The 24919-nt window shown below is 37.4% G+C and overlaps 1 protein-coding gene across 1 annotated transcript in view; it reads right to left on the reverse strand.

Annotated features, from left to right (window-relative positions):
• LOC136359704 (macrophage mannose receptor 1-like) overlaps positions 1 to 24919 on the reverse strand; it is a 32830-nt gene that overhangs the window by 2639 nt on the left and 5272 nt on the right. The window contains exons 6-27 of the mRNA XM_066316581.1: positions 23742 to 23924; positions 22705 to 22859; positions 21426 to 21539; positions 20397 to 20512; positions 19323 to 19471; positions 18269 to 18468; positions 16854 to 16981; positions 15486 to 15573; positions 14835 to 14979; positions 12531 to 12566; positions 12270 to 12433; positions 11726 to 11793; positions 10852 to 10952; positions 10387 to 10526; positions 9138 to 9252; positions 8302 to 8483; positions 7554 to 7656; positions 6102 to 6331; positions 4028 to 4193; positions 2504 to 2650; positions 1322 to 1438; positions 287 to 454 (exon numbers count right to left, since the gene is read on the reverse strand). Coding sequence (XP_066172678.1) covers positions 287 to 454; positions 1322 to 1438; positions 2504 to 2650; positions 4028 to 4193; positions 6102 to 6331; positions 7554 to 7656; positions 8302 to 8483; positions 9138 to 9252; positions 10387 to 10526; positions 10852 to 10952; positions 11726 to 11793; positions 12270 to 12433; positions 12531 to 12566; positions 14835 to 14979; positions 15486 to 15573; positions 16854 to 16981; positions 18269 to 18468; positions 19323 to 19471; positions 20397 to 20512; positions 21426 to 21539; positions 22705 to 22859; positions 23742 to 23924 — 3015 coding nt within the window. The remainder of the gene's footprint in view (positions 1 to 286; positions 455 to 1321; positions 1439 to 2503; positions 2651 to 4027; positions 4194 to 6101; positions 6332 to 7553; positions 7657 to 8301; positions 8484 to 9137; positions 9253 to 10386; positions 10527 to 10851; positions 10953 to 11725; positions 11794 to 12269; positions 12434 to 12530; positions 12567 to 14834; positions 14980 to 15485; positions 15574 to 16853; positions 16982 to 18268; positions 18469 to 19322; positions 19472 to 20396; positions 20513 to 21425; positions 21540 to 22704; positions 22860 to 23741; positions 23925 to 24919) is intronic.

A 24919-nucleotide genomic window follows, 5' to 3' on the forward strand; every position in this document is an offset into this window, starting at 1 on the left:
AAAGTGTTTATGTTGGAGGGGAACAAAACAATAAAGAAGTTTGATTTTTTTTTTTCAGGAAATATTTATGATTTTCAGTTATTAATTGGAAATTCCTCACAGAATGTGAGGAAACCTGAGATCATGAAGCAAGAAATCATAAATAGGGCAAACGAAAAAATAATTCTTAGTGTTTTCCTCTGAACATTGAAACATTTCTGTCAGCCTTTTGTAATGCTCATTTGGTGCTATTTCTATTGAAATAAAACCATAAGTAGAAAAAGTGAATATTAAAGTAGTCACTTACTCTTTGGTTTCTTACAAATCAAGCCCTTTTGGGAAGAGCAAGGCAGGACACTCCAGAGGCCAGTGGCTGCAGACAGCTCCACACAGAAATCCAGCTCGTTCCCCGAGGGCTGCCCCTCACCCCAGTTCACAAAGTCTAAGGCACTGTTGTCTTGCCAAAGCAGCTGCCCTGATGTGGCAAACACACAAACGAATCAGATTAATTAGTATCAATACTAATAGATCCACAGGAAAGGTCTTCACCTTAGTGAATTTTGGTATAGTATTACTTTACTCAGCCTAATAAACCAATACAACTTTCTTCAGAAATTCCATCTGTAGCTGTTTTTTTGATGCGTTTTATCTCATTTGATTCTCATCTCAAAAAAAATATAATTGCTTTCCCAAATTATGATTTGCAGATTTATCGGTCATAATTTCATTTCAATTTCTGTTTTTCCATATGTTTGCATAGGATATAAAAGTTTCAAACTGAAAAAAGCTAAATTCAGGCTTTTTAGGAAAAAATTCTAAATTGTTATTTCAGCAGCACTCAATGAAAATCACGAAGTTTTTACTGTAATGCTGTAAATACTGTAATACTGTAATAAACACACATTTATTGAAAATTAAAACTTCTTTTTAATAAACTCAAAAAAAAAGTTTTGATGTTTCAATGGGCTGAAAATAATCTAAAGTTAAACTTGTAGTCTGATGACAGTGTTTTCTTCCAGATGCGTGTTTTCTACAGTACACTTTAGCAAGAAGCCTAATTTTTTCAGTACAGAATCACAGGAGAGCTTGATGCTGTGGGCTCTGGCTGGACTCCCACAGGTTGCACGTGAGTCTTCACCAGCCAAGAGAAGATGAGAGCCAGTCAGGACTTTTGCCCCAACAGGAGAAGCTTTCTCAGAGACCAGGAATAGGAGACAACCTCAGAGAGGACTCAGGTCTGAAGTCCTACTCTGCTTCAATTGGTTGCTTAAAACCTATTTATTTTAATAATATTTTTCCATAAAATCTGTTTATGATTATTTATAGAACTTTAAATAGTTACCATCTACATTTCTGTATATTCCTATCCAAAAGCCACTTGTCTTGCTTGCATATAAATCTGCATGTTCTATTAAAAAGTTTGATTCATCCACATCTTCTACAGAAGTCAACACACCACCTGTAAAATAATCAACAGAAGACGATTTGAGACATCCTCAACATAGTTACAGCTTTTGAGACAGGTTAGGGTTAATAAAATACCTCTCCTGCTGATAGGGAGAAAAGAATTTAAATAGAGACCACAAGGTAGTGTCCAGCTCTAGGGGAACAGCACAGACAGTGAGAGATGTCTGAAGGGAAAGACAAAAAAGCACAGTGAAGGTCACGACTTTTAAACACCAGGCAAAGTGCACTATATTTTCAAGTGATTGGATGATATTGTTCATAGGAATTATGAGTATTATTTATTTGTTCTTCATGGTTTAACAGAAAAATATGTAGTATGAAATACTGCGCAACAAACAAATCTGCAGTTCAAACTGATGTATTAATTTATGTGGAATTGGTGGTAGAGTAAGAGGGCTAAGAGGATCTAAAAAGATATGAAAAAAAGGATCCATTTATTTTCTCTTTCCTGGCCTCCTGAGACATGGATGAGATAGTTGGTGACTCAGCAGCAAAGGTGAAAGAGTGCCAAGGTACTGTTTCTGGTTTTGGCCAGGAACAGATGTCTCCAAGGAGAAGGAGGGAAGCATTTTCCCTCCCTGGGCTCTGCAGTCTGCCAGGAGGCCTTGCTGACAGAGCAAGGGTTACCAGGCAGCACATGCAACCCCTTTTGGATCAACCCCTTTTGGATCATACAGCCTGTGTTAAAAATCGGTGTTTGTTATTATGATACTTCGCCTATTGTGTAGAAAGATATGGAAAAGAAAAGAGAAGGCCAGAAACAAATGGGTTTTTTCAAATCACATAAAATTTAAGATACTACTAAAAGGAGAAAATTTGTGAAGGAAGAAATATAACAAGAAACAAACACAGCTGGAAGAATAAAACAAGGAAATCACCTTAAATTCAACAGGGGGTTGTGCTGAAAAGCACATAACAATAAAAAATAAATGAGACTTTTTTTTACTTATTTTTAACGCTTGCAGATTTTGCATTATTACTTTTCAAGATTTTTTTCCAAGACTTGTTTTTAACTTCAAGATTGAAGTTCTATATTTGGGTATAAAAAAATCATTACCTGATTGAATGCACTGAGTCACAGACTGAGCCCAGCTCATTTCATTGGCATTGAAGTTGTAGCAGTGGCCTCGGAAAGGAATCCAAGATATGTGATCAGATTCAGGACATTGTCCAATATCCTGGGGGGGATCAGAAGGAACTACATCTAGAAGAAATGAGATATTATAAATGCTTTAATTCACTAAGGATTACAGTTCTTCATATATGAAATCAAATATTAAACCACCTTTTCTTAAAAGAATTTAGAGTATTCTTTGGCACACAATGCTAGAATTATTAGTGTCTAAGAGTGACAGTGAGGATCAGGACTGGTCAGCTGTGGGAGGATGACTCAGTGTGAACCTGTGCTCTTCTGTGTTACTAACAAAATCAAACTTGGACTGCCTCAAGGATATTTGAGTGTTCAATGATTTTGCTTTTAGTTTATTTTGCTATGTCCAACAAATTTATATAAATAAAAGAAGCATTAAAAAGCAGAAAAAACACTCCTAGAAAACTCCCAAACTCTCAAGAAGTTCAAATAAGGTTTATTTTAAATGAAATATCATATAATAGAAATTTCCTATTTAATATTTTCCTCAAAATAACAATCCTTACATAAAATTCCTGAGTACTTTATATCTGAAAAAGCATGGAATAATGTGAGACTCATTGAATATTTAGGTAGTAACCCCTCATTTTCCTACAAGCAGTGACATTATGGAAAGAAATGGCAACATTGTCACTTAGTACTTGTGTTTTTAAAACAAAAGTTGCAGATTAACAGCTGTGAAGTTCGGAGCATGGTGTAAAAAAATTAAAAAAAAAACAACAAATAAAAAAAAAAACAAACCACAAAATCCCCAACCCAACATAAAGCAAAACCAAAACAAAAACAAATCCAAAATCCCCAAATAAATTTTGAAATTTCTGTTAAGTTTATGTCACTAGAGCAAACAGATGTTCCTCTAACACAAACGAGAAAGCAGAAAAGCCAAGGCCCATCCTGAAGTTTGCCTGTAGTTTTACTCTGTAGTATTCCTCAGTGCTACCCATAGAAACCCTATGAAGTATGAACTTTTTGGGGGGATGATAACAGTCCCTTTTTTAACAGATAGAACTCTTACTCCTGTATCCAGTTTTTGGAATCTAATAGCAGTGAAGTAACAACCAGTGTAGGAATGATGCGTATATGTTGAAGAAATGAAATTTATACTCAGTGGACTTCATTGATTACAGACCTTCCCATAAAACCTCTGTCAGCAAAGCATTTAAATTATAGACTCAATGTGAAATGTTCCCACATCTCTGTGATCTGTCTGCCTGTTCCCATGGCAGCTATCACTCCAGTCCAGTAAAATGGCAAGATCTTGGCTGGTGAATGCCAACTCCATCAAAATAAAACTTTCATGCAAAATAAAGGTATTGACATTACAGAATCAGCCTTGTTTTTCTTTCATATATACTTAGAACTTTGTGATTCAGTCAGAGCAGATAAAGCAAGGTTTCTGCCATAAAACCAAAAGTCATTGTCATTGCTTACCCTCAGTTTTTTTGCAGACAGGAAAATGTTTCTCATTACAACGTGCTGTTTTCCAGGCCCCAGAGCGTGCTAAATAGACACAGGCTATTCTCATTTTTGGTTCTCCATAGTCCCAATGAGAAAAACTTACTTTCATTTTACTGGTCCATCTATAATATCCATAATTCTAAAATTGAAACAGACATTTGACATAACTGCTCTAAACTCTCATCTGCTGTTTCAGCTAAATACAATTACATAGAAGCACATTTCAAAGTGGTACAGGCAGGTCTTTGTGTATCTGTACTAGAACTGTTAAATTACTGGTGAATCAGGACCCAGTAGCATAAAAACCAGACACAGCAGTATGTCTTCCATGATGGAACAGCCCATGGAAGTGTTTTGAAGGCTAAATAATGCTCCCTGAGGACTCAGTCCTTGTCAGACAGTGCTTTAAGCACTGACTCTTCCATCCTAGAAGAGTCAGATCTCCATTAAAAACAGCAAGACTGTAAGAACATGAAACCTGTGGAAAGCTCAGGTGGGAACGGGTCTCAGAGTTGGCTATAAAACAAGGACTCTAAGCTCCATCAGTTTTGAGGAGAAACATTCAGGAGTAAGCTGCAGCTCTCACTATGAGGAACCTGAGAAAATGATTACTTTTTAAGAAGCAAAAAAGAAATACATTGAGCAGGAATTCTTGAGTGTTTGTTTAGTCTTTCCTCCTCCCCGTTTTTCTTTCCCAGGAGGAATTAGAAGAGTTAAAAGGAAAAGCAAAAAGACACAGACAATATATTGCTGTCATTAAGAAGAGGGAGATAAGATGGCATCTCTCTCCAGTGTCTAGCTGTGTCAAGGGAGATGCCAGGTACACAAGGTCATACTGGGCTTGGCATCATCAAGGCAAGGTCACTCACTGCCTGGGGAACAGGAAGAACTGCAAAGCTTAACTCTGCAAGATCAAGGATATCTTGTTTATAAGTACGTGAGGAAAATCTGGTCATTCGAGCTTGATCAAAATGGAATTTTGCTGTTTTCTAAATCATATTGCTGTGACTAAAAACAACCAACTTTGATATCAAGTGGACTTAAACACCATTATTTTGGTTTGGGTAGAGATGCCCTATGGACTTGTGCACATGGAAGGAATTATTTTAAGGTTGGTAACTACCCATCGCTTATGTGAGCATTTATGACACTGTTAGAATAGAGGAAATGTGTATTGTTCAGCAACAAGTTCATTTTTTCAGACAATGTAGCCTTCTGAGGGGCTTTATCAGACTGTCACTGCATCATAATACTGGAAATGCTATTTTTACACAGTACTTATTGCAAGCATCCCTAGGGATACTCAATTTCAGACATGTTTTGCTATGTTATACATCAGTGTGGAATCATAACTAGTAAAAAAATGAATAGCTAAGATGATTATTACTGATGAAAAAGTTCATTTTTGTTATTAAGGTAGTTTAGTCATATCAAAGAACAATGCAATAGAAACATGAAAGTTAAGTGCATTTAGCAACTGCATATTCAGTAGGAAAGCTGAAGCTCAATTAGCCTATCAGTCACAGAGGTGATAAGACTGATTGCCACTCAAATGTTCCCGTACAAAGATCACAGTAGTCATTACTTCGGGTACAGTATTGCTTTTACTGATTTTAACCTTTGGGGTTTAGCAGATATAACAAGGAGTATGTGTTCAAAGGTGCGTGGTTTGGCCTGTGAATCTTTCTGAACCAAAATGTGATGTAAAAGGTACAGCTGCCAATGACCATGAGGCACTAGCCCCACTGACCATCTTGGACCCTTTGAGCTGGGACCACCTGTCCTAAAATGGCCATCTGAAAGTTTACCATGTATTTTTACCTAAGTTTTCAAGATTCACACAGAACTAGTAAAGAGAGTCCAGCACTGCCAAAGGTTGTCATTCCTTCTCCATTGCCTGAAATGGAGTTTAATTATTTAAGATCAATGAAGTCAAAAAATGTGAGACTATCCACCAGTCTTAGGTCTCTAAATCTGTGCATGCTACAAATCTCCTTCTAATAGTAACAGCATTTAACTTTACCAACTATAAATTTATTGATCTTACCACACTGCTTTTGAGCCCAATCCATAAGGCCTCTCCATACTGCACTGCCTGCAGCTGCAAGAATATATTACTGTAATAATCAAAAATGCTGGCAAGCTCTGAAGACTTCTCCTTGCATGCTTTTCTTGCTTCTTCCCAATTCATTTTAGAAGGAATGATTAAATAGCTGCTGTTATCATAATGGACAAAATTGGAATCTGGAGCACTTGTGGGGTGAAATAGTTCAGGCACTGTAGGAAAGAGGTACAAATTTGAAAGGAAGAGAAAAATTGTGAAAAATTACTAGCTGCTGGATAGTAATTTTGAGTAACGGATGAATATAGCATGGCAGCCCAAGCATCAAGTAACAGCAGTTCTTACATAAGACCAAAGAGATTTATTTTAATGGTGATTTGGATTATTTTAAACTATGGTGTAAAAACACATTCAGGAATTACAGAGAGGCAGAGCATGAGCTGTGTGTATCTATAGACACAGACTGCCCAGATGAAATTACATGAATACTGGTTCCACCATGATCCTCCCCAGGGCTCTCCATGTCCCCCCACCTCAGTGAAGGTGAAGTTTTTCCCAGGCATGAGCACAGGAAGGATCTCCACACAACTTCAGTCCCAAAATAATTTCTTTCTAAGCAAATTTTATGACCATGCTGCTGCTACATCTTTCCCTTGTAGGATGAAGCGAAGAAGGAAACTGTGTTTCTACCTATAATTACAAATGCAGAAGTAGAAGGCAAGAGCCTAGAGCTAGTGATGTGGTCAGAAGACAAGACATAAACTTTGTGTTCAGTTATTGTTGAGGACACCCTGGCAATTGTTTTTGCTAGTGCCATCCTCATGCAGCTTTCTCCACTTGCAGAGGACAGAGCTGTGAATCATCTCACCCAGCTGTGGCTTCTTCCTCTATTTTATCTTGCTGCTCAGCAGTTCCCTGTTTTCTGTTTCTGCAGACTCTGCAGGGTAGCTGTGCTCCGGATGTGCCTCCCACCCTAAGGCCTCAGGAAGAAAACTGCAACTTTTGCCCTTCTGACTGTTGCTGTTCTTGTGATATGAAGGCCTTGCTAGAGACTGATGAGCAAACTAATCAGTTTAATTGGCCTCGGTTAACCCCCAGCTGGAGGTCACTGAGGGATTTGTCGTTTTGTATTGTACTTACAAAATAACTGCATTCAGGCACCTACATCTGTGATAGCTGGGTAAAGCACAGATGACTACACTTTTCTGTTACTTGAGAAAATACAAATTTTGAAGGCATAGACCTTCTAGGAACCTGGTTTGGGCATTTTTCTTATGATTAAGAAGGTGAATCCTGTCTTCAGTGTCTACATGCCAGGCACCTGATATAGGTGTGGATGTCTGCAGAGTAGGCGAGGTCAGCTTCTCTGAGTCATAAGGGTTGGATTGGTCAATAAATGACTTTTAACAAAAATAAAAAGTGAAAGATAAAACTTACCACTGTCCATCTGGCAAATATAGCTTTTATTATGCTCGCAGCCAGTATTTTCCCATAATCCTGCCTTATCTACAGATCTTTTTGTCATTATAATGCAATCAGTCTAGGGAAAAAAATAAAAAATAGAATTGTTGCTGATAAAGTGCAAAATTTCCATCAAAATAATAGAAATAGGTGTGAGGAGAAAAAAAGTTTCTTTTCCAATTTTCTGGCTCTTTTCATGTATTGCTTGTTGGAAATAAAATGCATTTTAGTATATATCTTACGCAAATGTACTTCCATTGGCAGATTGCTACAAGAACTTTTGTCAGTTTATTAAAATTCCTTGGAATGTATTGAAGTTATTTTTACTATGGAGTTAATGGTAATCTGTACTGAATTTTTTGAAGTTTCATTTGGATTCACATCACACAAGGATAAACAATAAACCAGAATAAAAATCACAACTACTAACACTGAATATTTTCAGTAAAATATAATTATAAAAAGTTTAATTTTAGCAGTAAAGATTCCTTTTCTGCATTTCTAGACTTTGACAGAGGAATGAGAGTAAGCATAAATTCTATATAGTCCTGTTAATTTCTGAGTAAAAATTACTCATTTACTTTGAAAATCTGATCTTTGAAATTTCAGTTCCCTTCTGCTTTAATCTATTAAACATCAGATCTTAGCTGAGACAGAAGTCAGATTGGTTTCTCAAACATTAAGTAATTTATGTTACTCATTTTCTGATTATTTTTCTATTTACCTCTATTGTAATATACTTCCAGTCAACCACTGTGAATCCATCTCTGAGTGGGAATCTTTGGGCCCACCTTGAATAGTCAAAAACACTTCCATCTGTCCAAAGATAGGTACCCTCACTGTTTATGTCATTCAGCCCAATCCATGTTTCGCCGGAAACATCCTTTAGGTGGAAGGTAAGAAAAGCTGATAGAAAATAGATGAAAAAAATAAAACAAAAAAACCCCTGAGGAGTTTCCTTTCTTCAAATTCCATGCAAATCAAATTACAAATAAAACAACAACCAATCATCTTCTAAATATATTGGAAATACCAACCTCAGTATTGTTAAGCTATGAGCTAACGGTAAAAAAGAAAAATTACAATGGGTAATCAAACCGAAGCAGTTTGATTTCAGGGGAAAAAAAGAGGGGGAAAAAAAGAAAAAACATTTTTTGATAAAAATTATTTAGGCTTCTAGGAAATATTATATAAATCAGAGCCAGAAGCAACTTCAAAGGGATTGTCTTTCCCAAGGTAGCATCAGCTGCAGATATGTAATTTCTGATGGATGTCTCTTTAATGTCTGACTTGAATATCTGTGAGCATTTTGTGACTATTACAATTTACCCCGTCTTCCAAGACCATGTGGAACAGATTATTCTATTCCTTCCACATAAGACATTTGCCTAAACTCGGGAAGTTTTATGATATCTCACTCCAGTCTTCCCTGTGGTTCAAACACCTCCAGGTCTTCCTTCAGAGGTTATGCTATTTAGGTCTGGAGGTAGGTTCAGCCTCATCCTTAGATGGTGAAATATGTGGCTTCATACAAAGTGCTGTAAGGCTCACATGTCATACCTTGCACTTGATTATTGTGTATAGAGGCCAAATTTCCCCCTAATTCTCTACAAACACTTCTTGCTGAGTGCCAAGTTAGTTTGTCTTCTTCTCTGGATCCAAATATTTTATAACACTGTGGAGAGAGAGCAAAGGATTAGACAGTTTCAGGTGTCAAAGAATATTAAAGTATTGATTTGGACTAATTCTGTGCCAGTCCCTGCACCAGAAGAGCTGCAGATGGGGGATCTCCTGAAACACAAATACTGTCAGTCAGCAAGGAGACCCAGCCAATCCCAGTGTTATGTGCACAGTACTTAATTGTGTGGGGTCACTGCTGGGAAAGAGCAGACAACTGCCAAAAGCTTTTGAGGAATTTAATTACTGAAAAGTAGAAATTTTGAGGGGCTGGAACTGCTTCCTGATTGTGGACATAATTTGGAGCAGGTAATAATCTTTCAAGTCAAGTTTTTTCAATTATATACCACAAGTGGAGTGCTAAAACCTCAACTCATGTGAGAATTCACATGATGGAACAGTGTCAGGAAGAAGTGCCTTTCTGAATGAGTGTTTTCCCTGAATACCAGTGTAAAGTATTTTTTTTTTTATCTTCTGAGGGACAGAAGACATGGCTCCTCCCTCTTCATGCGCTTTGAATGCATAAAAACTTTTCTTATTGGTTGCATTGTGGAATTGATTTGTGGTTTTCCTCTGTGTTTTTTTTTGTTTGTCGTGGTTTTTTAAAAGTTCATATGTCCAGTTTTTTTTTTTTTTTTTGCTTAACTTAGCAGAAAGCAAAGCTTGCTTGTCTTTTATATTTGATTTGACATTTATTGCTGTTTGTGTTACTCAGCTTAAGATGAGATGCTGTGATGGCCGATGACTTATGAAAAGTGTGACCTTTCATTTTTTCCTCTTTGTTACTCAGAAAAACAGGGTTACATTTACAGATAAGGATAAGGGATCAGGATTTCCATGCAGTAAGTACATGTAAAATAAGCAGAAATATCCAGAAACTAGATAAGTAACTGCAGCTAAAGGCACACTGACATTTACAAAAATTATAATTTCACTCATTCAAATCACCTTTTCTTTTTTAATTAGCCGCAAATTTGCCAACCTGAAAATTCACTGCACTGCTAACCAGCATACTTCTTAGTAAATTGGTAATTAAAGAAAGAGATAGAATTTATTTAATGAGATAAAAAGGATAGTTGTGTTCTTCACCTAGAAAATATCTGCTAAATATGGCTGAGATATCTTACTGTACCTTATTGTTAAACAAAAGCCAACTTTCAGGACATCCTCCCAGAGATGGAAGAACCGTAGGAGCAAATCCTGAGTAAGTTGAGTTGTGCCTTTCACAGATAAAGGCATTTTTCACAGCACAATTTATGTCTTTCCAAAAGCCTGTAAAGAAATGGAATACAGATAATTGTTGTAAAGATTACAGAATAAAGAAAAACTCTTGTACAACCACTACAGCAGTCAAGCTCAGATGGCATTCATAAACCACAAATGAAACACATTTACCCAAATATACTCCTCCTTCCTCTGCAATATGTTTCTTTCCTAAGAGTGATGACACAGTTTCAAATTTGAGCATGTTATGAAAAAATGTCAATATTGTTGAGCTACCCCTTTGTGGGGTAACCTCAAATTGGAATATGTACAAAAAAGTTTGGATTTTGATGCTAAATTTTACCCAAATGTTTCTTGTTGCTGTTTTACTCACCAAAATCTTTTGACATTATCACACAGTTTTCATCATTATTTGCAAAATTAGGTTCATTTGGAGCCCAGGCAACATAATTCACTGGGGTGTCATCCAGCCATCTGGAAGAAACAAGGGGACAGTGGCTGCCAGCAGACATGTCAGCAATCAGAGGGGGCAGAGGGCTAAGCAAGGTATTAGCAGTGACAAAGGCAAAGGCTCTGCATATCCTGCAGAGGACGTAGCCACAGCATTGCTGCTGCTCTCATCTCTTTGTTACTACCACATTCAAGGCAGAGTGTGGACACCCTTCACATCCCAGAAAGGTGTTCCCCTGAGAGTCTTCTACAAAAAGAATGTTAAAACAAGTTTTATGCCAGAAATTTCAGTCAGTTATTGGAGTAGATGCTGCTTATGCTTCTTGCTTCCAGCTCACATAACTTGAACCACTTGGGGTTAATTTGATTTAACTCTTACATATATATATTTTTTTAAAACCTCTTGGGCTTTCTCTGTAGACATTAGAGATCTGGTAAGGGTAAATCTCACCCTTAGGTTGATGTCAAAAGTGGATCAGGTAAATAACATCTTAAAATTAGCTGCTTCTTCTCACTACTTATGCAGGGTTGCAGTTGCATTGTAAGGGCATTAAGTGAGCTGCATCTTAGCCATGAATTTTTATTTGGTTTACTCTCCTAAATGTGAAAGGAAAAATAATTTCTCTGCTTAAATACAGAATAATGTAACACTTTGGATCTGAGACACCTCCTGAAAACTATCCAGAAGTCATTTGCACAACAGTTTTAACTTGTAAAATTAAAGCACAGAGAAATGCTCCCTGGGTGAGATGAAATTACCATCATTTGTTGTCCATTACCAGTTTTTCTTTACTCACCTGAATCTCTGATCAAAGCTGACAACTAAGCCAATAAAATATGATTTTCCTCTGTGTTTTGTGTAGATCTAAAATAAAAGTAAGTGAAGTTAAGCTCTAAACTGTTCCTCAATGTTAAGCAAAAATCTGAAATCTGATTAACCATGCCTGTGATATTTCCATTTTCTTTTTATTTGGAATTTGAGCCCCACATAAGAATATTTTAAGTTCAGACTTAGGTTTCAAGCAGGCAACAGAGATATGTGGAACATCCTGGAGTGAGGAACCCACTGGACAGGAAAGCAATTATCACTATGCTGAACAATACATATATTAGAAAACATAAGCAACCTGGGCCTGAACTATCCTTTGCTGCACCTTTAATAGTTGCATGCCATTTTCCTCTACCTCTTAAAAACAATAGTAATTTTTTACAGGTCCTGAACAAATCTATTGCTCTAAAAAGCTCAGGACTCCAGCCTTGATAAATATTTAGTATGTTCTCTGTATTTTTTCACCTGTTCTGCTTCAAAATGCAACCATATTTAACAGGTTTTCTGCTTACATATTGCCATAGAAATCGTCTTTTGCTTTCTTTCTCAATGACAACAAGATCTGCAAAGTTTTTCTGACAAATTCTCCGTGCTTCTTCCATATGGACATGTTCTTTGCTGAAATAGTACTGCTTATTTTCATATATAATCCATCCATCATTGGTGAGTTGATAGTCTGAAAGATAAAGAATCATATATAATGCTTTCCTAACTTGTCTGTACAAAGTCTGAAAACTATACAGTAATCTTTGTGAAAGAGGGAAACAACCTACCAAGTCTGTAGTTTGGTTCAGGTTTTGTCAATATACCTGTAAAACAAGACTGTCATAAGTAACGTCGCCCCAAAAAAATCAGAAGGATTTGCTTTATGTAGTTCCACATGCTTTGTAAAACAGAGGGGGGGGAAAACCAAACTCACCAAGCAAACTATGAATTAGCTAATGCATTTTCAAGACTTTAGAGCACATAATGCCATATTAAATTAAGGGTATAATTAAGAAAGAATTAGCTAGTGAAAAATAAGTACTTTACAGTAATATATATCCAAAAGCACTGTGTAAAAAAATCCATGATTCACAGTAAATTTGTTTGAGCAAAACATTACTTCGTAAATTTTTTAGCATTTTCGCTTGATACTCACTTAACAATTTTTTTTTAAATATTCTTGGAACTAAAGCCAAACAACAGAATCCAATTATAGTAAATTCTTAAGCTTACCTACATAGTAGTAGACTATCCAAAAGTACTGAAAATTTAACGCTAGGTTATTGCTAATGTCAGGTGTAACTTCCAGTGTGTCAATGAATTCTTCCTTTTCTGGTAACTTGGATTTTACTAGGACTGTCTGTTTTTTAGAGTTGTGGAGAGCCAATAGATATCAAACTCAAATTTCTGATTAGAGGTTGAAGCAGGAGGAAGCAAATTAGCTGTTGTTATTCCCAGTGCCAGCTACAGCCTCTCAAAGGAAGCTGTTCCTTCATATGAATGACTGTTATTTTGTACTTTGGACTACTAATTCTCTTAGCTTGCTCTGTTTGTACTGTCGTTTGATGGAGAGAAACACAGTATTATAGAAATGGCAGAAATGGATTGATGAGAACAAAACAAAAAAAATCAAAATTATTTTGGGATATTTTAAACTTTTTCTTCTTAAGTATTTAGTGAACAGTAGATCAAAAATTATTTAAATATCTTCATTATTAATTTATATACTTCTGATAATTTTGATTTTATTGTTTAATCCTAACGTAGCTGTAACATTCATAGTTTTTGGAAAGCTGGAATATCTTTTGAAAATATGTGTCTTAAGTGAACATGAGGAATTCACATCTGAGCATGTCTTCTCTCATGTTGATCATCACATTATCTAGATTCACAATTACAAAACCAATTTCTTGATTTTTCTTGCTTTTGAAAGGCCATCTAGGATCAAGATAAACTTGTCAGGGTCATGGTTTCTGAGCTCCTCCTGAGTGATCTCACCAAGAGCAGAGACACATCCATACAAAGCAGCATGCTTAGTGTGCCAGAAAGGGCTGCACAGGATGTGCTGCTCTGAGCTGGTGTGCAGAAATCAGGGCTTGGATGGTGCATTTGTGTGACTAATTTACCAAAAGGGAACAGTGATTCTTCCTTTTTGGTTAAGCAATTTTTCAGTGTTACCATGGTGCCTTATTCACCCTTCAAGAGTTTTGCTGGCAGAGTCATCAAATGTTAGATACACTCCATGTTTTTATATAACTGTTTATCCCTTCCCCTTCCTACTGTATGCCCTAATAGTTCCCTTTGTGCATCCAACTTCCTGTTCATTTCAAGAAGATTTTAAAAATCTCTTTCTCCAAGGAGATGCATACAAATACTCAGTTTACAACCAGGAAGTGGGGATGTAGAAGTAGGATTGAGCAAGCAAAACAACTTCTTTCATTATCAGCTGTCCCCTGAGCTCTTCAACCCACACAGACCCCATGCTCATCTCCTGCTGGTGGGCACCTCAATATCTGTCAGGTCCATTTTGGGAGCCTGGCACAGGTGTGGGAGTTTTGGCACTGGGGCCCTGCTTTCCAGGCAAAGCTGGTGGATGCAGTAGCCCATCAAGGTTACACCAGCCTCTACTTTTGATCTTATTGGGTTTTCAGAGTTGCTGGTTCCTATAGCAACTGATCCCTCTCTTGGTTCTCGTTGGTTTTACAATGGGAGGCAAAGCTTTTCTCACTTTGGTGGAGGGAACTCTAGCGTCCTGCATCTGCAGCTATCCTGGGTAAGCCTGAAGCAGATAGAAATATAGAGAATTGATAAAAGGAGAGAGAATAAGTATCTTTGCTTCACAAATATATTCTACCCATGGCAGAAAGAGATAAAACTAGAGATGAAGTAATAGAGACACTCCAGCTTCCTGCATCCAAGGACAAGGGAAATATTTCAACTCATTCTGCATGCTTTATGTGTTGCCTTCACTGCAACTGATTTTAAAATGAACAATTCCCAGTGTCTTTCTTCCTTTCAATTTGTTTAAAACCATAAAAATTGCTTTTTAAGCTTGGGTTTATTGCTTCAAGTAAATGGGGAAGTAAGAATACCTTTTTTTGTTTCACAAATCCAATTAAGTAAATGATCACAGCGCAAGTCGTTCCAGCGCATTTGGGGTGATCTATTAAACATAACACAATGTTCAAGTTCTTCATAGTTGTTGGGTTCGTCTTCCTCCCAGTTCTCATAAATTACCTGTGTTGGAAATACATATCAATTACCCTGTGATTCAAGCTGAACAGCAGTAATTGAGATTGCCATGGTGACACAATTTCAGAATCTCATCATCTCAAGTACCTTTCTTATGGGATCAATGGGAGCTCAAACAGACCTGAGAGGGCTATGAAGGTCATGCTGGTCAGGTTACTTTTCCACCACTCCCTGAAGAAGGTGAAGAGACTACATGGTATAGAAAACCATGTGTTTGATAAAAGAAAAACTGATGGGCAGAGGGAGTCACATTTATCTTGTTATGTGAAACTTGGTAACTGGACTTCCCTGTACTGCCATACAGCAGTGCCCATTTTGGGAGGCTATGAAGGTCTAAAGGCACAGACTGTGGTCAGATGTGGCATATAACATGGTACCAGGGATGAAACACTGTGTTAAGACAGTGCACTGCAGCTATTCAGCATGTATTCTAAAGTATATCTTTGGTAAAAGACAGAAAGTCAATTAATATCCAGGAAATAAATACTTACAGGGGAGCCATCAATCCAGGCAAATCCTTCATCAGGATTTAAGAGAAACAAACCGATCCAGAAACCCTGAGTGTTCAGTCCTTTATCCCTAAAATAATTCATACAATATAGATACGTAAGCATAGAAAGAGAGGCTGGGATATAAATCCTGAACAGCACAGAAACATCCTGCTTTCTGTCACACCTGAATTGGGAGCTGTGGCCCAAAGCCAAGCTCACTCCCTGCACTCTGTCAGAGAGTTGATAGTGCTCTGTGTTGGGCTAAGACTTCTCACTTTTAAGAATAAGTCAAAATGATGTGGCCCAGAGCCAGCTCAGGCTCCGGTCTCTGTGGATGCAGCACGGCTTGTGGCTGTAGTATGACTTCAAAGAGGCTTTAGCAAAAGTAAAATATAAATAGATGTTTATTTAACTAATGAAAATAGTGAGAATTGATTTTCAACAGTTTTCATTTGCTTCTTACCACTTCCTAAGTAGTTTAGTTCATATTTCTTGCTATTTATCTTGTTGTGCATATGGACCAAATAAAATTACTATTTCAGTCACTGCGTAACACAAAGATTTCTTTCCACAAATATTTTATACTCTGAAGCAAAGAGACTTAACAGACAAATAAAACCACATTTAGGTGATCATAATACTAAAATATATTTAAAATCAAGAAGGGTGAAATCACAAAATCTTAATAGGAAAGTTTTAAACCTGTTTCAGAAAGTAAACCTCAATTCTCTACTATGTAAAACAGTTTTGGTTAAAGTGCTGTATATTATATGTCACTGACATGTCTTCACATGATGGAATACAATTAGAATATTGGTCTAATTTGAGGGGAAAATAATGTCACAGTTTATATATCATGAGCAAGACATATCATCTACAATGCTACCAAAGGTTAATTAAAATTAATTACTCTTTGATTTCAGGAGTCTTCAGTTGATAGTCAGAAAAATTTCACATTAAGTTCTTGAATTTTGGTTTACATTACACAGTAACTCAAGGGATTTTTTTAAATGAGTTGGTTAAAGAAGAATTGCAGAGTGTTACAAAATGTCACTTAGAGATGAATATTTTATTTTTTCCCTTTAGGGAGAGGGACTAACATGTAAGAAATTAATAAGATCTGGAAAGCAGCCTTGCTAAAACCTGTGATGAAAATTACCAAAATATTAAGCCTCTTTGAAATACTCAAGATTTTCTTTTTTTAAAGTAATGTTACAGGATGCTATTTCCTGAAGAAAATCTTGTATCAATGTCATTTAAATCAGGTTGTTTTTTATTCACTCACTTGTTCAGTTCCAGATATGTTTTAAGTAATTTTTATTTAACATAGCAGGAACATTAAAAAGGAATCCTTATGCAAGTACTCACGAAGCTAATTGCCACAATAAAATTTGATCTTCTCTTGTATTGATAGTGACCAGATTTCCCCCTATTTCTCTACAGAATTCTTCAGCTTCAAACCAAGACTTCTTTTGGTTTCCCTCTCTCACAAAAAACTGTTGAGAACAAAAAGTAAAAATAAATTAGTAAGTCTGTGAAGCTTATAAAATATATGTAATTAAAATCAACATCATTTTAGCACCCCTTTATTCTTGAGTAAAACAAAATGACACCTGTCCAAGCCTCTAATATTAAACATTTAAAATGTGAAGTGTAAATATTTTTTCCTTAACATCATCTATTTTAAAATAAGGCAAAAGCAGTAGAGGCATCTGAGGAGAACAAAAAGTATCAGAATGTGCAGAGGAGAAAAAACAAATCTGGAACGTAACTGTAACTGTCCACTGAAAGGTTCAACAAAAGATGGAAAAACTCAACTGTGGGGTGTCATAGTAGAAGGCAGGAGATTTTTGAGAAAAGGAAGCGGAAGGAGAAGTCAGTGAGTTGGACTAGGAAAGAGAAAATGGATAGAGAAAGTTGTTTGGCCAAGGTGGATGGACTCCAGCTGAGGGAAGAGGTTTTTGTATCGAGATGCAAGCATACAAATACGAAATACACTTCCTGCCACAAAAAACATACATTCTTGGGCTAAGGATATGTTTAACAAGACTAAATGCTTGACATTTTTTGGAAATGATAATAAACAATTTGGTAAATGGTAGAACAAAATAATGATAATTACATGTGACACAGAAGCACAGACCCTTGTAAATACAGGAATAAAATCAGCTCTGGTCTCCCAACAGGCAGAGAGTCTCAGGAAAGAGAGAGCAGACTTATATAAAGATGTGGAAGAACAATGCTACATATTTATTTACTTGATCTATATTGCCTTTTCTTTCCTGTTCTCCTTTCCAAAAAAGAGACCCATTTAAGGCATTTTTAGCTAATAAAGAGAATGCTCGAAATGCTGAAGAGTCACCAGCTAAACCCAGATCCAAAAGTACTGCTATGAGTATCACATGCAGTGTGAGTAAACACTGTCAGAGAGGGGCACATTTTCTCTCAGAAACATTGTCTTATGCAAATGACACTGTCAGCTCTTGAAATGTAATACTGTGGTTTTTTTTGAACTTCCAAACTCCTGGAAGCAAATAAATTAGGTGAGGTTCTCACCTGGTATTTAGATAAAAATTTAGATAAAAGAAAGCATACTTCTAACACTCTGTGTTTATCATTTTCCTTTTTTGACTTTCGTTACATTTGATGGATTTTTTTGCCCATGTTTTCTTGCCTTGAATACCAAAGAGAAGATAATTCCCAAATAATGTCCCAGCACCATGGTGCCCTGGCCCTGGTGTGCCCCATGCTGAGGCTCCCAGTGAAGGTGGGCACACACTTACTTTGAGGCATGAGTCTGCCTGGGAGGCTCTGTCCCAGCCCTCGGCACACCTGGCCTCGGGGACCTGCTCTGGAGGAGCCGGAGGTGGCACTCCCACTGCTCGCTGCTTGCAAAGGTAATTTGATGTCTTCTCACAGCTAACAACGTCCCACAATCCAGCTGCAATTCCAGGTCCCATGACAACACAGCCTTGCTCTTTCCCTTTGTGATGTGGAAAAGAAATTAGTAAAACCGAAGCCTTAAATGCTGTCTAAGAAAGGAGACTTTTGCTTTTATTCATTAAAAATTAGGAAAAGAAAGATGCAGATTAAAAAAAAAATCCTGGGTATTTTTAATAACACCTGCCAGAGGGCAGATATGGGCCAATAAGTCCCACAGACACAGCTCTACCAAAACCAGAGATTTGCAGCTTCAGAAAACAAATCTTCCTTATCTTGCAACCCCAGAGAAATCACAGGGAAAATGGCTCTTGATTATATTTACATATGTAATTAATGACCTGACAAGTACTTTGGAGTTCTCAAAATCCTGGTAATTCAATTTCAAGAAGGGTGATGTCAAGTACAACAGGTTTATTTTAAGGAATGTCTAGCTGTGTGAAGGCAAGAGCTCACAGGCAGCTGCTAAGTTGCATTGCTGAAACACCAAACAGCTGCATATTCACTACTCATTTCGCACATATGCACATTGTGGGTCAAAAAAATGTCCAGAATAATTTTTCTAAAGCTGATGAGTTGTTGTTAACTCGTGTTAAAAATGGTAAAAAAATATGACACCATGGACCTTGTTAACTCCTGCATGGTATTGCCTTCAGTCTAACCTGTCAAAATCAGTCTCTGCACACCTGGGCAGGAGGTTAACTTACACCAACACCTGTAGCTCAGCAGTGACAGTGCTGGTTGCACTGGTGTCAGGCATAGGTGTGATGGTGTTGTCCACCTACAGGCACAAAACATAGTCCCCACTCTAATTTCTAACCAGGGGAATGAAAGCACAAACCCGTGTGAGTTGCAGCTGCACTCGTGTCTCAAGGGCTGGGCCCACGCAGAGCTTACCTGGCATTGCTGTGTTCCAGTGTGTGAAATGAGGAGTCTCTCCATTGGTCCACCTGAAACTCCCTTGCTCTTCTGTGTCAGAGAGACCAATCCAGAAATGTTTTTCAGACCTCAGCCCCGTCAGACTAATCAGAAAGGTTTGCTCATTTCTGCAATGGGAAACAGTGTTCATTCACAGCCTCTTAGTGTGCAATATTAATCTAAGTGATACAAACAGAGGGGTGTAAACATGACCCCAAAACAACAGCTCCTCAGTGAACTTCAGGCAAAACCCTGGTAGTTTTTAAACTGCTGTCAAAATAATTTAATGAGGGACAACTTTCTCCTTACAGCCAAAGGCATCTGAAACGTCACAAATTGCTGCTCATGTGGGTTTCTAGTGGTATTCTACTCTTTTCACTGTCTTTCCAAATTTTTGAGATGCCTCGAACAGACCACCAAGACAGGACCAAGCTGTCAGCTTTGCTACCCATCAACTCTGAAGGCAGTTATGTTCCTCAGGGGCCATGAAGTCTATGAGGCCTGACAAGGATGTAGGTAGAGAAGAGATGATACATTCTGGCTGTGGGAGAGGGCAGGTTCTGGAGAAGATTTCCTACATTTGTTCAGAATTTGACTTAGAAGGTAGTTTAGGAAAAATAGTTTTATTAAAGCTTTCCTGTCATAATGAGAGACCACCTGTCATTAAGTAGATGAAAATTGTAGTACCTACTTTCCAACAGAAAATAATCCCAGCCAGCCAAAACCCCCCAAAAAACTAAACAAACAACAAAAAGAAAACCAAAAGCCCCACCAAAGCCAGAAGTTGCTTTAATTATGAATTGAAAGATAAGAGGAAACTGTTTATCTCAAGAAGTCCCCAAATTTGAAAATTGCTATAATGGGTTAAGTAGCTAGCCCTACAGCATTAAGGTGTTTGTTTAGGGTTCATTTTTTCATGGATAATCTTTGCATGTCTTGCTAAAATAAAATTTTTTTTAAAGTGCTGATAAAATACTTTGATGGATTCAAAAAATGGAAAAGTTTTGCAAGTTTTTCTATTAAAAGCATTGATTTTTAAAGTTATTTTCCCACCTGCTTTCCACCGTAGCTAGATAAGCTTTGCTCTGTTCACATGTCTTATTTGCTTCTGAGAATGTCAGAAGGGCTGAACCCACCAAGTAACAGTGAAAACCATATCTTTTCCAACCCTGTGACAAACATAAAATTTGTAATGTGCAATGGAAAGAGACTTCAATGTAGAAATTTCTCTGCTCTTTTGTGTATACATATCCAATGCTTAATATTGAATTTATTGAAGTTGCTTTGTTGCAGCTGAGTTTAAAACTAGGATGAGACTGTTAATAGGGCTGATCTGTTAATAAATAGAATCTATTTTTTCTCTGTTCACTCCTACAGGAGGCTTTTTGGTTTAAGGGATGACATTAAGATCTCAGTTTTCATCTCTTTTATGCATACATGACTTTTCAAAGAGGATTGTGGCTGTGATATTTGCTGTGGCTTTCCAGTGCTTGTAAGGTTGACATTATGCAAACTGAATCTATAAACAGCCTGTGATTCATTCAGGGGGACCTGCAGCTCCAGCTTTCCAAAGCTGCAAATCAGACACAAGGAAATACTAAAATATTGCAGTACAGAAAGGAATTCATATACAAGCACAGCCCCCCAAACCTTCCCCTGTCACTCCCAGGCACAAGGAGTGAGCAGATTTTCTGGGCCAAGAGGAATCCAGACAGTGCTCGTTGTCAGGGAAGGTGAAAAAGAGGAATATCAGTAAAACAACCCCACTTCTTCCTGCTCTTACAGAGATCTCTGCTGACCAATACAGACCAAATGGTTTTCTGAATCACAGGGTGGCTCATCTGGGAATGGAGGGCAAGGTGCTATTCACATACATGTAAACAAATCTCAACTATCTTGAAAATTTTCAGAACAAAAATGAAAAATGCTCATATATTAGTAAACTGCTAGTAGGAAGAGACCAGGTTGTTCCAACAGTAGATTTTCTATAATATACAAAGACAATATCCAAAAGAGGCAAGAACTAGTAAATTACTTCCTGTACATTTCTTCAAAGATTATTATTTATAAGAAAGCATTTACTTTCTGGCAGCCTGGGTCCTCGATTGTCTCTTTTTTAGAGGACTGTGATGAAGGCTTCTTTTTACAGATATAACCAAGTTGCTTATTACATACATCAGTTGCCCAGTATCCATCCTAGAATAGCAGGGAGAAAGAAAAAATATCAAGAAAGGGCACACATAAGCACAACTGGTGTGTTTTCTCTTTCTTCACAAGGTCAACTGGAGATTGTTTAAAAAATTGGACACATCTGTAGTTTAAGATTCATTTAGTGGTGCTTTGAGATGAAAGAAGGAAATTAACATTTTGAAGTCTCAACATTGCTTTTTACCATAACTTTTAAATGGAAGGGTTTGAAAAGATCTATCTCATTTGAGGCTTATGGGATCTGCTTTTGGAGAAGGATTATTTCACTACACTGCTAGAAAGAAATTAACTAAATCAAACTAATGCACATCTGATAGGGTTGCAGTAAATCTAACTATTTTATCCATCAAAGAATCTGAATGTGACTGACTACTTTAAAAAATATAGCCCATTTAAGAAGAGATTTCCCCTCATCACCCCCATAAAATCTGGTTTAGGATCAATTATTTTGGTGCCTAAAGCTAGCAAGCATTAACATCATTCTATGACATAAAAGTCCTCTCAATAACAGCATGCATTTCATACCAGCATTTTCAATATTTTTTCTTTCAAAATTCATGAAACCTAATGTGTGCATACATGTGCATGCACATGCAGGTAAATTTATAAAAAAATCATGTCTTGCAAGAAAATAAAGTTTGTGAGTCAAGCAGTCAGCAATACTACAGAATTTTACATTAGTTGTCTGGCAGGTAGATGACAGCTGAAGAAACATGCCCTACTGCCAGGTCTCTGTGCATCAATGCCAGTGTCTCAGTGATGTGACACTGAGGGACAGAATTGTCTGTCTGGAATATGAGGTATGCAAATAGCACCCATGGTACCCACAGAGGGCATTAACTAGTTCATCCTTATTCCTCTCCCAGAGCTTAAACTTTTTCTTTACTGAAACCAAGAGAAAGAATTTAATGAAAAATTTCTGGATCAGCTTTTTCACCACACAAAGAATTTCAGAAGGGGATACTAAGAAAATGCTTCCTCTCCTTCTGATGTCTCCTGACCTCTGAACTTGTCCTGTGGTTGATACCAAATTTTGGAGCAAGACTCTTTCAAGGTAATATAAAGAATGATACCAGAAAAAGCTCATAAGTGAGTGATTTGGGGTTGATGCAGTCAGTAATTTGCACGGCTGTAAGAGCAGTGCAGGTCACACCTGTCCCTTCATCGTGACGCAGTCCTCCGGGCCGTTGGTGTGGGCGGGATGCCTGCGCTGCCATTTGGTGAACCTCACGGGAGTCCCGTCGCTCCACTCGAAGTAGGAGTGAGCCTTCAGGTCGTTCAGACCCAGCCACAGCTCTTCTGTTGGCTCTGAAGCATGAAGAAATAGGTTTGGTTACTCTGCACGCACATTTCCACATGCAGAACCAGCAGGGGTGACATATTTGGCACGTGGCATGCAAGAGGTAGTTTTTGTGCTTTTATAAAAATGCTGCTTCCTCTCAAGTCTCTATGAGAGAGATGTTGTGGAAAAATCATCAGGTTCCATTCAGAAATGCTGATTTTAGTAAACATAAGGCTCTTCTTTATAGCAGGCTCCTGCCTGCCAACTTTATTTTTTTGCCATCTTTCTGTGATTCAGAACAACAAAATGGTCCTGAGCATGAAGACTTTGAATGGCTGTGGGTGTCTCACCTCTCAGGAGATCATACTGAACCCAAGCCATGGAAACACCTGCCGGTACATTAGAGGACTTGTGTTGGCCCATCAGGTGTGTTCACCAAGGCCAGAATCTGCAGTGTCAGGACTGGCTACTACAGATCCAAGCAGTATCAGAAGTTAAAAGATATTGTTTTCTTAGAAGGATATATAGCAAGAGGTTAGTGTCAACAAGAGGTTTGAACCTCAACAAGAAGCTTATCTTTTAGGTTTGTAGCTCAGTTCTAGAGCCTTGTACATAGAATATAGATGCTAAAAGTGCAATCATTAGACATCTTTATGCATGTCTGGAAAGGATTCCTCTTTTTTTTGTTCTCTTCTCCTCCTCTGTAATGTTTTACAACATAGATTATTTCTTGATAAACATTGATATAGTTCTGTATTTATGCAACAGCAACAACATAAAAGAGCATGGTAAGTTGGATTCAGTCTTTCACTTGTGATATTTCAAAGAATGCATTAATATTTAATGTGAAGTTCAGCTTTTATGTCACAGATGGAGCAAATGAAATACAGGCATACACATATACTCACTGTAACCAAGCTGTGACACTAGAAAGCTGTATTCAGCAATGTTGTGGATGCTTGCCAAATCTCCATCTTGCTTTTTACATGAAGACAGAGCATCTTCCCATGCTTTGGGGTCTCGGTGAATGCTGTAGCAATGACCTGCATATGGCCACCAGCCATCTGTGCACTGAACAGGCCTCAATTCCCCTAAAATCAAAACACGATTTTTCAGAATAAGAGGAAAATAAAGGACACTAGAATAAGGTCTCTTGAGTACTCTGTACAAAAATGGGACTATATGAATAAACATAACACCATAGTTGACAATGTAAGATATATTCAAATTAAAAGCAAATATCATTAAGGCACAGGATGCTAAACATGTAAATAGAATTAATTCTCCTTAAACAGAGAACCACTGAAAAATGCCCACATTGTTTCAGAAATTCAATTTGAAATAATGATCTCTGAGAAAAGAGGGGACAAAAGCAGACATAAGCCTCTCCTCTGTTTGTCCCCCAGAGCCACTTGGTCTTGTGCTGACTACAGTGACTCACATTGGTTCTGCCTGCTGGTCTATGGTTTCTCACAAACAAACAAACATATTTTTCAGGTATGGAAAAACATGAAGCAGTTCTTTGACAACTGCAGGTCAGTAAACTTTGTAAATTAGTGGGGACTTTGTGTATCCTCTCAATGGCTTTTTTATATTTTTAATTCTTAAAAATGTTTCCTTTTCTTCCTGCGTTCCTTTTTTAAGGTTAATACTAGAATAAAGATTCTCTGGATTTATTTCTCTACTTTCTTTAGTACAACTCATTCGTTAAAAGTAGATTTTACAACATTCCCAGTGGACCCTCTTGCATGGGGCATGTTCACAGTCATGCAGGTGTGTTGGGGTGGTCCACAGTTGCAACAAGGTCTGTGTCAGTGTTGTTGCTGCTCCTGCTCTGCTCAAATAAAACCAAAGCATTGCAAACTGCACACATCAACAGAGCAGGACTTTTTTCATTAATATATGAGTAACTGAGGTTATTCATTTGGAGCAAATGAGAATAATCCTTCTACCATATTTATGCAATTTTGCCTTTTGGCACTGGGTTACCAGTGGGAGCGTCTACAATCTGTCTTGCAAGAATGAATGATAGAGTGATGGAACAAAATTATATTATTCTCCTGTGAATGTTTAATACACAAAGGAA

The sequence above is a fragment of the Sylvia atricapilla genome, chromosome 1 (genome assembly GCF_009819655.1).
Source record: "Sylvia atricapilla isolate bSylAtr1 chromosome 1, bSylAtr1.pri, whole genome shotgun sequence".
NCBI lineage: Eukaryota > Metazoa > Chordata > Aves > Passeriformes > Sylviidae > Sylvia > Sylvia atricapilla.